Here is a 15,225-nt window from a genome sequence, read left to right as displayed (position 1 = left end):
CCCTCAGCTGAGGGAGCGCTCTGAAATAATACACCATTGCAGCCGGGGAAAGCAGAGCGGCGCAAAAGAGCTCTCGCCGGGTCCGCCTGCTCCCTCTCTGCTTCGCTCCTCTTCTCTTCTTCCCTCTTCTCTCTCTTCTCTTCTGCTTTCTTCTCTCCTCTTCTCGTCTCCTGCTTTCTCCTCTTCCCTTTTCTCCTCTCATTTTCTTTTTTCTCCGCTTCTTTCCACTCCTCTCCGCCCTCGCCCCTTCTCTCCAGCTCTCCTCTCCCCTCCCCGCCCTCCCTCTCTCTCCCCTCTCCCTCTCCCACTCGCCCGCTCGCTCGCTCTCGCACAGACTCACCGTCCCTTGTCCAATTATCATATTCATCACCCGCAAGATATCACCGTGTGTGCGCGCGCGTGTTTTCCTCTCTCAGCCGGCAAAGAGAGAGAGAGAGAGAGAGAGAGAGAGAGAGAGAGAGAGAGAGAGAGAGAGAGAGAGAGAGAGACTCGGTCCCACTGCTCTCTGCACCGCGTAAGTATCTTCTCTCCCTCGTGAGTCCCCTCCCCTTTTCCAGAATCACTTGCACTGGCTTGTTCTTGAATGAGAAGGAAAGAAAAGAGCCTCCCATTACTCATACCCGTGTAAACATTTTTTTTTTCCAGGAGAATGTGGTGTTATTTAAATGAATCATAATAAAATAGCCTCTAAACAGTTTCTAAGCAGGAGCCTCAGTGGAACTCAGCGCCCCGCTCCTCCCAGTTCCTAAGAGTAAGTGATCCGCTTGGCTTTTATTTCTTTCTCTTTCCTGCTGGTGGCTGGGGGGTGGTGGTGGTGTTGGCGATGGGGGAGGCTGATGTGGCTGGACTTGTCGCTGATCTTGTCACCTTTTGTGTACTGTTTCTGGGGTGCGAGGAGGCGTTGGCTTCCTTTCCTTCTTTCTCTTGGCCTCTATTCTCGGGAAAGAGGACCGCGCGAGGGGGACCGGGTCGCTTTTTGTTCGTCTGGATCCCCGCTTTCCGCCAAGCCTCATCTTTCCCATCTCCCGGGGTTTAAAACTCCGGGGCTAGTCCCCACGTCCTTTCCCTTTGTCTTGTTTATTATAGCTGCCTTTCTTCCCGGCTCTTGCAATTTGCTTGTCATTTGCATACCTTTCACTTCTCCTTTTTAACCCCAGCAGAGGGCCGGGAGTGGGGAGGAGGAGAGAGGGAGGAGGGGGGCGCTCTGTTACTTTCCTCTCAAAACGCTGTCGACGCTGAAATGTTGAAATCGGGGTTGGAGCGGTGGAGTGATGGGTCCGGGGAAACCAGAGCGGCGCCCCTCTCCTGAGCCCAGAGCTGGGGCAAGTTGAGTAGGGTAAGGCGGCACCTGGAGCCCTCCGGGGTCGTGTGGTGGAGGGAGTGGGGCCTGAACGCAGCGGAGATCGGATTGTGGCCGGGGTGGGCTTAGGGGTGTTCTTGGGCAGCGGATGTCCGAGGCGAAGAATCTCACAGCCATCGCTGGCATTCTATGGTGTTGGGCCGCTTCCGTCTGGTCTTGTCTGGGTGGTACCTACTGTTTTTTCCCAGTTCGGAGGACTTATGGAGGAAGGAGAGGAGAGGTGCGAGTAATTGTTGCTGGGAAGAATAGTGAGGAGGGCGGGAAGAAGGGGGAAGAGCTGCTGTCTTGCCCGAGCAGACTAGAGGGGTCAGGGAGGGGGGCGAGTTTGGCTGGGGGGGGGGGCGGGAGATATCATCCAAAGTCCAGTTTAGCAAGTTGTTGGCTCTTCTAGTGTGACATCCAGTTAGTCCTCCTGCTAACACTGAGCGTTGATGGAGGGAGCGATGGGGGTGGGGGTAAGGGGGGAGTAGCTTTCCACACTCACTGGTCTCCCGCCCCTTCCCAGCTTCTTCGGAAGTGGAGAGTCCTCCAGGCAGAGAGCAGAAACAGAAGGAGGGGTTGGGCGATAGTCTTAAATAGCCCAAGGAGGCAGGTTGGAGTGTGAAACTGCTGTTCTTGGCAACCCAGAGCCCTACTCCGCCTGGGGGAAGGCTGGGAACTCACCTGCTTGTTTTTATTTTTCCAAGAAGGTCTGTGTTGTCTCCTTAAGCTTATAAAAACAGAGTACAAGCTGGCCTCCTCTCAAAGTCAAGGCTAGAAGAGTCTCTCTTTTTTTTTCTTTTCTTTCCCCTACCCCCTCCCTCTCTCCCCCACACTCATGCCCTCCCTTACCAAAATAATAATAATAATATACCCCCACCCACCCTCCCACACACATACATTTTCTTTCCTAAACTAGGTAGGCAGAAGTCTATTAGCAGAGTGCGCATGGGCAGGGCCTGACAGGTGTGTTGTGTCAAGAAAGACAGGTGCAAATTTCCTCTGTGTCTGTGTGTCTGTGTGTTCCAGACCACAAGGCTTGCTTGAGGGTTGTAGAGGTTTATGAATTTATGGTCGTCCTGGTTAATAGGATTGTCTGGGCTAATGGGAATTGGGCTGCTGTTGTGTTTTTAGCCCTGTCCTGTGAGTTCTTTGGGAAGGGATGGGGGCAAGTCTGTATGTATTTGTTTATTTTTCTTAAGGACGTTGGCAGGCTGCTGCTGAGGCCATGTTTCAGGCTTCTGTCTGCCAGTGGCCAAAAGCACCCCCACTTCAGGCAGCAGGTGGAGAGAGATTGACTTTCCCTTTGCTTCCCTCCAGTTTATGCCTGTCTCCCAGGTCTGTGCTTGGCAGAGAGAGAGAGAGAGAAGTCCTTTGTGTGTGTGTGTGTGTGTGTGTGTGTGTGTGTGTGTTGGACAGAGATGGGTGTGTGTAACTGCCAAAAATACCAACGTCAGTTTGAAAGTGTTACTGGTGTTAAAGCTTATCTTTTTAGCATGCTTTCTCCCTGTCCAGAAAGAATAGGTATGTGAATAAACTTTTAAGTCATATGTTAAATACTGTCATAAAGTAGAATTCACTTGTCATTGTACCAGATATGTGCCAGATGTCCTAGATATGACTTTGATGGAGAAGAAAAATCTCAAGTACATGAGAGGTAACTGTGCTTTTCTATTTGATGCAAGATTCAGGTGGCCAGTTCTATGAAGAGTTGCTTGCAAGAACTTCTGAGTATTTTCAAAATGAAATAGACTGTGTGTGGTGAGGAAGAAAACAGGAGAGTGTTCTAGTTAACCTACTCATGGATATGTTTATATAATGGTAAATAGATGAATTTAAGGACTGCAGATTGATGTGTGAGGGAGGATTGGGGGAATTCAATGTGAGGACTCTGTGGATTCTTAAAATTTGACCTTTTAAATTTTTGCATTAAACAGGCTCCTTCTTTAAATTAAGTTGCATAGAAATAGGTTAGATGATAAATGGTTTTTCTTGGCTTGTTTTGTTGTTTGGGTGGTTAACATTGTTTCCATGAAAATAAGATAGTATGTGTCATTTATTCTTTAAACTTAAGCATCAAAGCCACCCCTCCATACTTTCCTTGGATGCTTTTGAAGTTCTTTTGTAATTAAAATGTCATCTATGGCTATGTTCATTTACTTTATTTTTAATAGGGATTATCTGTGCTTGGCACTTATTGATATTTTATGTGTTCATTATGCAGAATTCTATTTAGTTTAATCACTACTTTGTGGTGGGGGGAAAGTCATGCATACATAACATGCATCTTTGTTCTCACTTTATTTCCTAGCATCACTCTTCTATAAGCAGCACATGCAATCTTAAAACCCAAGCTAGCTTAATTCATAAGTTGCCAGACTTATTCTTTAGTTGTTCAAATTCAAAAGGCCTTTTTTTTTTCATCAATTTCCTATATCATTTCAGGAATTAGCTCAAATTTTCAATGTTAATATGAAACTTTTTACATTTAGGACAAAAAGGAAATTGTAAAATGTTATTGATATTATAGTATGAAAGTGGATTCTGAATGATGTGTTAATATAGTATTCTAATTGTTTGTATAAATTGGAAGAGATATATAAGAAGAATTTCTCAAGCCTTTTTTCCTAATGTATCTAAAACCTCAAAGCTTAGATGTTTAGAGTATCCCAAATTTCTGCAAAAAGGAAAAACTAAAAGTGTATTTTCTTAAGATTATTTTTCATACTCTTCTATTTACCCAACGTGGCGAATTATTACTTTTTAAATAAGTAGAGATTTATAATTTGGGCACATCTCAGAAAATGTTCTGTGTTCATTTTGCAGGTGAAAAATATATAGAATTTTTAATAGAATCATAAATGAAATGATTATGATTTGAGAACTCTATCATGATAGGAAAATTTAAACCCTTTCAATACAATCTTAGTTAATGGAAGTATTAACTTATGCCAATTGGGTTCTTCAAAATAAATATCAAAGGTTTTCTTACCTGACAATAAGAAATGTATCTAAAGGAAAAGTTGTTAAATAACAGATATGAACTCTTGAATACAGAGAAGGGAGCAGCTTAGTGATATGGGGTGGGGGAAGTACCTAAATCAAATCATCTGATTATTTTCCCCCTTGAATTACTGATTTTCAGATTGATTAAAAAGAGTCTTTGTTAACGATATTCCACTTAACATTTCATAACCAGGTTAACCCAAGTAGATTGGAGATCCATTCAAAAATGACTTTCTAAAAGAACTAAAATGTAAGCAATTTTTCCAAATAATTTTATCAACAAAGACAGATAATCTAAATCCAAGCAGGAAGCCATGCCAACCTTATATTCTCCCTGTCTCATAAAAGATTTGTCTGAACTATCTGGATAATTACCATAATGAAACACTTCTTTGTCCAGAATCTGGACTCCAGATAGATGCAGTAAAAGTTGCATCCCCTTCCCCAAAATAGCTTCTTTATTAGAGTGGAGCACTGAGCTACTTTCTGCTTCATATTGCAATGTTCCTTTGAAATTCTTTACTGAAAATTCTTCTCTACTAACATTAAGTCAATCAGGATTCTTAGAACTCTCTCTTTTAAATAGAATGTCAGATAATTCCAATTTCAATGAAAAATCTTTTGGAATAGTTAAAATCTGTTCTTATCTGTTGTCTGTTCTTATTTCTTTCTGGGAAGAATCTGCTATGTTAAGATATCTGTTGCATGGGAGTTATTAAAGCATTTGTGTAGATTAGATGCCAACTGATGCAGCAAAATATTCAATAATTTAAAAATTCTATATAGTTTTTCATATTAAAGAGGACTTTATAGGAATAGAGTATGTGTATTTGATCAATAATAATTTGGGTTCAAAGTCTACATCAGTATGTTTTTTATTCTTGCTGATATTGATATTTACCAGTGCTGATCAAAAGGTTTCATATTGCCTAGTTAAATCAGAATTAACCTTAAAAAATTGTGAGAATCAATTATAATCATAGCTGAAACATTATGGCTTAGTACATATTTTGAGAAATTTAGGAGTTTTTGAAAATCTTAATGGAGAAGACAACATTCATGATAAAGTCATTCCATAGCATCCTTTAAATTCTGAATTGGAAAACCATGGAAACACTTAGAAAAATGTTTTCAAGTGATTTAGTTTACATTATGGTCATTTGATAGAGCATTTTCTTATGTGGTGAACATATCAGTGTGTGTGTGTGTGTGTGTGTGTGTGTGTGTGTGTGTGTCTTGTTTGTGAAACATGATGTTATTAAAGTACTGTCAACCAGTTATTATTTATCTTGCCTATAGCCTCCATGGGTTATGGTCCCAATGTATACTATCACTCTATCTTTATTTCTAAGTTTAGGTCTAAACTTTATAGAGATATATATTTATTTGTTCCTATTAATATGATGTCTTTCTGGATTAAATCACTTTCTCTACTTTTTCTCATTTGTTTTGTTCTATGTATTATGTCTCAGCTAGACATTTTACAATAAGACCCCAAAAGTGTTTAAATTTTATTAGCCCCAAATAGAAAGGAATCATGATTTAATTTTAAAATGTGAAGCAATTGAAAGATAATTTCAAAAAAATCAGTTTAGTTTGGTGAATTTGAAGAGAGTTACAGGATTATCTTGTTCTTAGCAGACTGGATGAGCATGTTTAATTAACACTTATTCTCCACTGAAGATGAAAGTATCATGTCTCTCCACCTTAGAAAGAGCAGGGCCCTCCTCTTGGCTCTGGCATGAGGCAGGGATGCAGCTGTTGATACCTAGGCTGGATGAGAGGACATGCAGATGATACAGGTAAATGGCAGTTTGGAAAAGGAGGATGCCTGGGGATGACCTTGTGCACATCAATGAAACTGGTCTATTCTTTCTGAGGCTCTGCATCAGAGGTTATCTTCTAGTAGTAAGATGGGCAGGAAAGTCCAATTTGGGTGTTAAGGTGAACAGGGAGAGAAAATACTGCAGGAAGTTTGTTCAGTATTTGATTGGATATCCGTGTGCTTTGCAGGTGATATTAAAAAGAAAAGGATTTGCACACAGAAAGAAAAGAGGTAAAATTTTAAAATAATGACAGTGAGCTCTATTTCTGGAAAGCTGATATATGCACAGAAGAGTTTTCTTTGTAACCCCCCACATTTCCAAGTGTTCCTGTGACTTATAATCCAGCCTTTTTCTTGTTCTTTCTCTTACCTGACAGCCACACCTGATTTATCATGTCTAATATTTTAGTGAAATATTTGTCACGGTATTTTTGTATTCCTGAAACCAATTTCATTATTAAATGTGTGAGGAGTCTCAATTACTCTGAATTCAGTCTTCAGCCCAATATTATAGTTATTGAGATGTCTTCATCCCAAGTTCATAAAATTTTATCCTGAAGCATATAAAAAGTATTTCATCCTCAAGTGTACAAAAATATATAGAAAGAAACATCATCTTGCTTTCATGGTTACCCTAAAGCAGATTCTTTTTAAGAAGTTTATCTTCATGTACACCAAAAGCTGCATGATGAAATCTTTGTTGCATTAAAAAAAAAAAAAAAAAAAAAAAGAATACATATTGTTGCCATGTAAGCATTGAGCATTTACTTGATTTTTGCAGGTTATTTCATGCTGAAATTATGCCTATTTGCATGGATAGTCATTCTTTAAAACTAGCCACAGATGCAGTCCTAGGGAGCACGTAGATGTTTTTACAGGTGAACCGAAAGAGATGGGAGCTGTTCCAAACACTCTGCACGCTGCCTTTGGCAATAGACCCTGTTATTGTGAAGATGTGCTCTGTTAAGCAAACGTGAAGTTCAATATCAGATAAATCCAGCATGAAAAAAATATTTTCATTTTCTTCAAAAATGCTAAGTGTAAACAAAAAGATGTGACATTTTGCATGTACACAAAATTTGGGGTTAGCATTGCTAGTTAATAAGTCTCACAATATGTCAAGTGCCTTTTATAAAATGCAAGCAAGGATGTTCCCATTTTATATTGTGTCCCCAAGAAACAACGGAAGTTCATATACAAAGAACCTATTTCCCTTTCTCACATATTTGATTGATGTTATTTTCTTTCTTTCTATATCTTCAATCAGTCATTTTTTTTTCTGTTTTAATTTTTTTTCCTTTCCTGTTACTTGGCATAGGAAATAAGATTCACAAATGGAGTATGTTAAACCATTTCTTTAGGTGTTTGAAGTACAATTTGGGCAGATTTTAACAGAAGAAAACTATACTAAAGATGTACTTTGCCTAGTCCATAGTTTATTGTGCCACATATTGATTTTTCAAAAGTGACATTTTTCTTTTGCAGAACCCAACTTTCTAATAATTAAAGTCATCAAAAGGACATTGTGAAAATTTATAAATATTCTTGGTTATAGAAAGATATAGCCACAGATACCATCTTCACATATGATTTCACTAATAAAAATGCATAATATGCTAAATAAGCAGACTTGTAAAATGAGTATTTGTGAATTTCTTTCAATGCTAAATTAGCCATTTATGTTTGAAAGATGCTGATTGGGATGTTCTTCACATTTCACATATGACAAAAATATTTTAAACTTCAGTAATAAAGGGTGTGTGTAAAATATTTGCATTTATTTTAGAGTCTTTTTCCTTCAGTAGCATTAAAACCACAATAGTTTTAATGCAGAAATGGAATTTTTCATCCCAATTTCACACAGTCTTAAAATCTAACCTTATTTCTTAAGTATAGACCACTTTCATCTTCTTTCATAATATGAATCTCAATGCCCAAAATTTAATCAATTGGTTGTCAGAGGCTGTGTTCTTATAATCTACTGTTTCTTCTGAAGATAAACAGTATCATTTTAGGCATTTGTGAAAGAGAATCATATTACTGGTGCTTAAGCAGTTTTTGCTTTTTTTTTTTTTTTTTAATCTTAATCCATCTTAAACCAGTGGAGCAGAAATATTTAAAAATGTTTCATTTCAAGCAGAGTGCATAATAAATTGCAATAATTGTAATGTGCCATAAATCCCAGAGCCTATGCATTTTGCATTTGATTCAGGATTGAGGTCAGGAAATTTGGAGAAATTTAAAGAAAATGATTCATCAGTCCTTTTGTTCTGTTGGCCAGGGTCCCGGGATTCTTGAGCTGTGCCCAGCTGACGAGCTTTTGAAGATGGCACAATAACCGTCCAGTGATGCCTGACCATGACAGCACAGCCCTCTTAAGCCGGCAAACCAAGAGGAGAAGAGTTGACATTGGAGTGAAAAGGACGGTAGGGACAGCATCTGCATTTTTTGCTAAGGCAAGAGCAACGTTTTTTAGTGCCATGAATCCCCAAGGTTCTGAGCAGGATGTTGAGTATTCAGTGGTGCAGCATGCAGATGGGGAAAAGTCAAATGTACTCCGCAAGCTGCTGAAGAGGGCGAACTCGTATGAAGATGCCATGATGCCTTTTCCAGGAGCAACCATAATTTCCCAGCTGTTGAAAAATAACATGAACAAAAATGGTGGCACGGAGCCCAGTTTCCAAGCCAGCGGTCTCTCTAGTACAGGCTCCGAAGTACATCAGGAGGATATATGCAGCAACTCTTCAAGAGACAGCCCCCCAGAGTGTCTTTCCCCTTTTGGCAGGCCTACTATGAGCCAGTTTGATATGGATCGCTTATGTGATGAGCACCTGAGAGCAAAGCGTGCCCGGGTTGAGAATATAATTCGGGGTATGAGCCATTCCCCCAGTGTGGCATTAAGGGGCAATGAAAATGAAAGAGAGATGGCCCCGCAGTCTGTGAGTCCCCGAGAAAGTTACAGAGAAAACAAACGCAAGCAAAAGCTGCCCCAGCAGCAGCAACAGAGTTTCCAGCAGCTGGTTTCAGCCCGAAAAGAACAGAAGCGAGAGGAGCGCCGACAGCTGAAACAGCAGCTGGAGGACATGCAGAAACAGCTGCGCCAGCTGCAGGAAAAGTTCTACCAAATCTATGACAGCACTGATTCTGAAAATGATGAAGATGGTAACCTGTCTGAAGACAGCATGCGCTCCGAGATCCTGGAGGCGCGGGCCCAGGACTCGGTCGGGAGGTCCGACAACGAGATGTGTGAGCTGGACCCAGGTCAGTTCATCGACCGGGCTCGAGCCCTGATCAGAGAGCAGGAGCTGGCTGACAACAAGCCCAAGCGAGAAGGCAACAACAAAGAAAGAGACCACGGGCCAAACTCCTTACAACCCGAAGGCAAACATTTGGCCGAGACCTTGAAACAGGAACTGAACACTGCCATGTCACAAGTTGTGGACACGGTGGTCAAAGTATTTTCGGCCAAGCCTTCCCGCCAGGTTCCTCAGGTCTTCCCACCTCTCCAGATCCCCCAGGCCAGATTTGCAGTCAACGGGGAAAATCACAATTTCCACACCGCCAACCAGCGCCTGCAGTGCTTTGGCGACGTCATCATTCCGAACCCCCTGGACACCTTTGGCAACGTGCAGATGCCCAGTTCCACAGACCAGACAGAAGCACTGCCCCTGGTTGTCCGCAAAAACTCATCTGACCAGTCTGCCTCCGGCCCGGCCGCTGGCGGCCACCACCAGCCCCTGCACCAGTCACCTCTCTCTGCCACCGCAGGCTTCACCACCTCCACTTTCCGCCATCCCTTCCCCCTTCCCTTGATGGCCTACCCATTTCAGAGTCCATTAGGTGCTCCCTCTGGCTCCTTCTCTGGAAAAGACAGAGCCTCTCCTGAATCCTTAGACTTAACTAGGGATACCACGAGTCTGAGGACCAAGATGTCATCCCACCATCTGAGCCACCATCCTTGTTCACCAGCACACCCACCCAGCACCGCCGAAGGGCTCTCCTTGTCGCTCATAAAGTCTGAGTGTGGCGATCTGCAAGACATGTCCGAAATCTCACCTTATTCGGGAAGTGCAATATCCTTTTATTTCCCCCCTCAAGAAACAAACAAAACAAAAAGCAAAAAAAAAAAAAAAAAAAAAGTTTTTCTGAAAGGGTAGGTTTACACAATATAAAGAATAATGTAGATCAGCATCTACTCCAGAATGCAATCTTTCTTGTTCCTCAGTGTCATAGGCTTTTATCAGCATGATCACAGAAAAGCTTAACACTAAATTGTCATCTTTGCAACTTTCATCGGTTGTTAATTGCCTCCATGGGGTGGTTTCTCTGTGTGCTTTTTCAGTAGTGTATTTTATGCTGTTCTTCCTGTATACCTTCTTTTTTTTTTTTTTTCTAAGTGTAGATTCAGAAATGGAAAAAAAAATTCTCATTGTAAATATTGAATTCTCTCAGATATTTTATATATAAAGATGGTAAATTTTATTATGGAGTAAGGAGAAAAGTCAGTTTTCAGACCCATAAGATTCCGCAAAGAAGAATTCTCACTTTAACCCATCTGCAAGGCTCCTGGTCCACTTAAGGAAGGCCCGATTAAATCTTATGGAGAGTGCTTTATTGGTGGGAGGCTGCTGTCCTGTGGTGGGAAAAAGATGGATGTGGCAAGGGGGGAGTTAGATTCTTTAATCTTTAAGTGAGACTCTTTTTTATATAGGAAATATACAGGTACTGATTTATTCAGACAGCATCAGTCTCTCCATTCACCCAAGGTCTGTTCCTTGGGTCTGGTGCAGCTGCCTCTATGCATGATTAACCTCTGCTCAACCATACACAGAAATCTTTTGTCCTAACATACACAAAGCAAATTATTTTGGAAAGCAAGAGAGCACAATTAAATATAAAACTCAGCTGTATTAGACTTAAAAATGACTCCTTTTATGACTCCTTTAAATTTTGAACTTGGCTTTTATATAGAGGTACCAGATATATATATATATATATATATTTTAGTAGACCTATCCTAACTCCAGCTATTTCTAACTGATGGCACTTTCCCACCCTCTGTAAATTGCTCCTTTCAGTAATTTTTAAAAAAAATCTTGCAGTTGTTAATCTTTTGGGGTAGTAGAATAATAAGCATTTGGGGACAGGTGGAAGCATGTTTCTTATTTAATAAGTTACCAGATGGATATAAAATTTAGCAATTAACTTAGCTGCTACAAAACTGAGGATTTTGAGCAATCGTCTTGATGACTAGAGATTGACATTTTATTATCTAAGCTCACTCCAGAGGCTGCCACATAACTGCAAAGTCCCAGCTATGATAGAAATACGTTTTCCTTGGTCATCCTCCAGCCAACTCTCAGGATAGGGGTGAAGTTTTTGGTAAGGTGAATTGGAGCCACAAGTTTGAGATGCTTTGGACAGGTAAACATGGAGTCTCCCTCTGTACAAGGAAGAGGAGAAGAACATTGTGAGAGGGTCGTTGAGGTCTTAGATTTGAGTCTCGACTTGGGTGCTGATTTAACTTCAATATCTCAAAAAGCTCAAATTCCACCTGCCAGTCATGAAGCTAAAGTGTAACAAGCACCATGATTTTTATGTTATAAGCAGGCAATGAAGTTTTGTTCACATGGTTGGAATATAGCTGTTGGTGATGCAAAAGGGTGAAGTAAGGAAACGCAATGGCTTGAATGGGTTTTCACCCTTCCCAAGAAGAGGATCTTTTGAAGTGCCTACCAGGATGACGTGTAGGGCTGGACCCTGTGGCACTTAAAGAGAGCCCTAAACTTGTGAAACAAGTAGTATAGTAGTGAGTTGTTTCTTTCTCCCCCTACCCCCACAAGTGTAAAGGATAAAGGTACGTGCATGCCCATTTTGATGAATATCTGAAGCCAGTTTTCAAAGTCCTATAAGTCTATACTAATATAAACTCTTGCTTGTGATGCTAGTTTATAGTTTTTAGAGCTTAGCCTTCTTGTTATAACCAGATAATTATAATTTGCCTGTGCTTTTTGTTTTTCTAAGTTAGTTTGGTATTCTAGGGAAAAAAAAAATCTTTTAGATTGCTTTAAGTGTCAGCTATATTCATTGTCTCACCCTCTCTAAATCCCCTGAGGAATTTTGAGTATTTGAATGGAAAGAAGTTTCTTCTATTTTTCTACATACCAAAGGCTGTAAAGAAAATATAGTTGCTTTTACTGCATAGGGATAACTTTTCCCATTTCTACCAATATAAGATTTTTATTAAACAGTGATGGGGAGAAGTACCCATGATCACATGGAATGTAGCTGCTTAAGCCTGGAGTTGTTCTCTTGTATCATTATGGCTGAAAGCTTTGGGCCTCTTGTTGCAATTAATGGTTACATTTTCCATGTTTGGGCCTTACTAACCTGGTTTTCTCCTTCTCTATTACATTGTACACCTAACTAGTCAGCTTATTAGTAGATTTTTTTTTTTCCTCAGGAAGAAGAGGATAGACAAGCCACCTTTTCTGGTCCCCACAATTCTGGAACAACTGAGAATCTATTTATTGACAGATTGGATTCACTTTGCTCCTGTCTCTATCACTGTATGTCAATGAGTTCTACCCTTGATTTACCTGATTATAGACAAAATTGTACTTTTCTCTGAACTCCTTTTTCTATTTGATTATAGACAAAATTTTCAAGCTTAGTTTGAAGAAATCTCGGAATCATAACAAGTAGTGTTTAACTTTAGTTTTAGGGATACAGAGCCATGTTTGAATCCCTTTTACAATTATTTTGAGGAAAGATCAATAGAAATAACCAGAAGTAGAATGAAATGGTACCACCATGATTATCATTCTTGTGTTTTTATTTTTGGCTCATGGTTTTCCAAATTGTTTTAAATAATTTAAGTCTTAAGGAATGATTCTTTTCTACTCCAAAGGGCATCATCTGTTTTGTTTTGTTTTTTTGTTTTTTTTTTTTTGAACAAAGTAGCCAAGATAAAAACTATTAAGAACATCAGCTTATCAGCTGAATCCATCCTAAGTTGAACATATTAAATATATATGTTCTAAATAATAGAGCACTCCACCTCATCACCTGTGGTAGGAAGGAAATCATGAATGTGTGCATATTAAACTGAAAGTCAATGCACCTGGTCAAAGAGCTCATGTCTTGGATATAAAAAATGTGTTCAGTATCTTTGCAAATGAATCTATTTAATCAAATATTAAGTTTTATTCAAATTCCCAAAGAAACAACCAGCCAATTGCTTTTCTTCACGATGCTCCTTGTCATTCATCCTCTTTGCATCTCAAGAAAAATAGCCTTGTTTAGGCCTCAAACATTTGCATGCACCCAATTAAAGCACAAGAGTAGTATTATAAGCCATTAAGATGTGCAGGTGAAGAAATTGAGCTTGATCTCTGGGGCAGTCAGCTTCCCCCTATTTGACTTTTAGAAAGAATATTAAAAACTACTTGAAATTTAGAAGGAAAAAGAAATGTTGAAATGTTAAGAAATTAAAATTCAACCTGAAACATGAATTAAAAATAAATTTCTAAAATATGAAACAAATCCACAGAAGCTGATTTTTTACATTTTTAGATGTTTCCTGGATCCATAATAATTCTCTAAGTGATAGTGATACACACAGATTAAGTAAGGATTGAAAAAGTGTGGGTCCTAGTCTCCCCAATGTCCGGAAAAAATTTATAATTTAAATTTTTGTCTTCCAAGAGATCAGTGTAAACTACACATCCCTCTGGTTCCATTGAACTTCTTAGTAGAGTAACAACTTGCTCTGTTACTGTCATTAAATGAGGGAATTTAGCTCTTTCCTCCCCATCACAGGTTCCTACAGGAGGCCTCTTAGAAACAGCAGATCAGACAATAAGGAGGAAACCAAAATTCTTTAGGTTTGCAAGCATTTGAGAAAAAATAAGTAGTCCCAGTCCATTTCCTTGGAATTGCAACATATAACATTGTCCTGCAATCCAGAGTTCAGTTTAGTAAAAGAGAATTTTCTTCCTCCAGCCTTCACCACCTATTATTTTTCTATTTGCCTCTTTCCTGCCTCCTGCTCCTCCCGCTGGGGCTGTTTAGGTAAGGTTGTATTGTGCTTGGTAAACAGACAACACTTAGCTTCTCAGGTTGTTTGGACACCACTTTAGGTTCAGCTGCTGTACCCTGCTTCTCTGATCTTTTATATTCCCGAGCAGATGTCTTTCATTAATTTATGGATTTATCATCTTTTCTTTTTTTTTTTCCTTTTTTTCTTCTTTTTTTTTCTTTTTTACACCTGGCAGCTGTCTCAAGTTTCAGCAGTTATTGTCTATTTTGCATTACACATAGAATTGAATGTCATCTGTCTTCACAAAGCTATGGCTAAGAGAATTGAGGCAAAGCCACATGAGCTGCCGGGACAGATCTTGCTTGCGTTCCATCCCCCCTCAACCCACCCACCCCCCCTCCCTTTACCTCCTTAATATTTATTTGTGCTCATTTTCTTTCCTGGCCTTGAATGGAGCTTAGCTCGTGTTCAGTACAGCTGTATGTTTACTGAATCTATTCCATCATGAGTCATTGTGCGTGTGTAAGTATCCAGGAAACAGCTAGTGCTTTCTTGGAAGAACAGTTGCTTTTCAGCACACGCACTTAAAAGGGAAATTAACCAATTGGTCAGTTCAGATTTATTTTGAGGAGAAAGAAAGGATTATCTAACTGTTGGCTTTTAAATGTTTCATTAGCTATTTTTAATAGTTTATTAGAAACATATATTTTATGGGAATTTTATCTTAATTGCACAATGAGCAAGAGATAGAGATTTATTCTGTGTTCCATTTCAACTGATCGATTCCAAACATGACCAATAGGAAACATTTTGAAGCAAAAAACATTTTGAACTTCAGAAATCTAAATTCGAGATTTTGTGTGTGTGTGTATGAAATTAAAAAACTCTCAATTCTGATCAAAATATGATGGAGATTTTATTTATTTTTTAAATAAAAACTGCAACATCGTAGCAAAATTGGAATGAAAGGAAAGCTTCAGGAAGTTTCGATAGCTCTCTGCCTATCTGAGGAAT

At 39.6% G+C, this 15,225-nt stretch overlaps 1 protein-coding gene across 1 annotated transcript in view; it reads left to right on the top strand.

The window, feature by feature from the left end:
* The first annotated feature begins 475 nt into the window (after positions 1-475).
* The window catches only part of Prox1 (prospero homeobox 1), a 49,100-nt gene continuing 34,350 nt past the window's right edge, over positions 476-15,225 (top strand). Inside the window, exons 1-3 of the mRNA XM_071619728.1 lie at positions 476-514; positions 646-751; positions 8,452-10,243. Coding sequence (XP_071475829.1) covers positions 8,519-10,243 — 1,725 coding nt within the window. The 5' untranslated portion in view covers positions 476-514; positions 646-751; positions 8,452-8,518. The remainder of the gene's footprint in view (positions 515-645; positions 752-8,451; positions 10,244-15,225) is intronic.

Source organism: Marmota flaviventris, chromosome 12 (genome assembly GCF_047511675.1).
Source record: "Marmota flaviventris isolate mMarFla1 chromosome 12, mMarFla1.hap1, whole genome shotgun sequence".
NCBI classification, from domain to species: Eukaryota; Metazoa; Chordata; class Mammalia; order Rodentia; family Sciuridae; genus Marmota; species Marmota flaviventris.
This window is presented reverse-complemented; position numbering and strand designations above follow the sequence as displayed.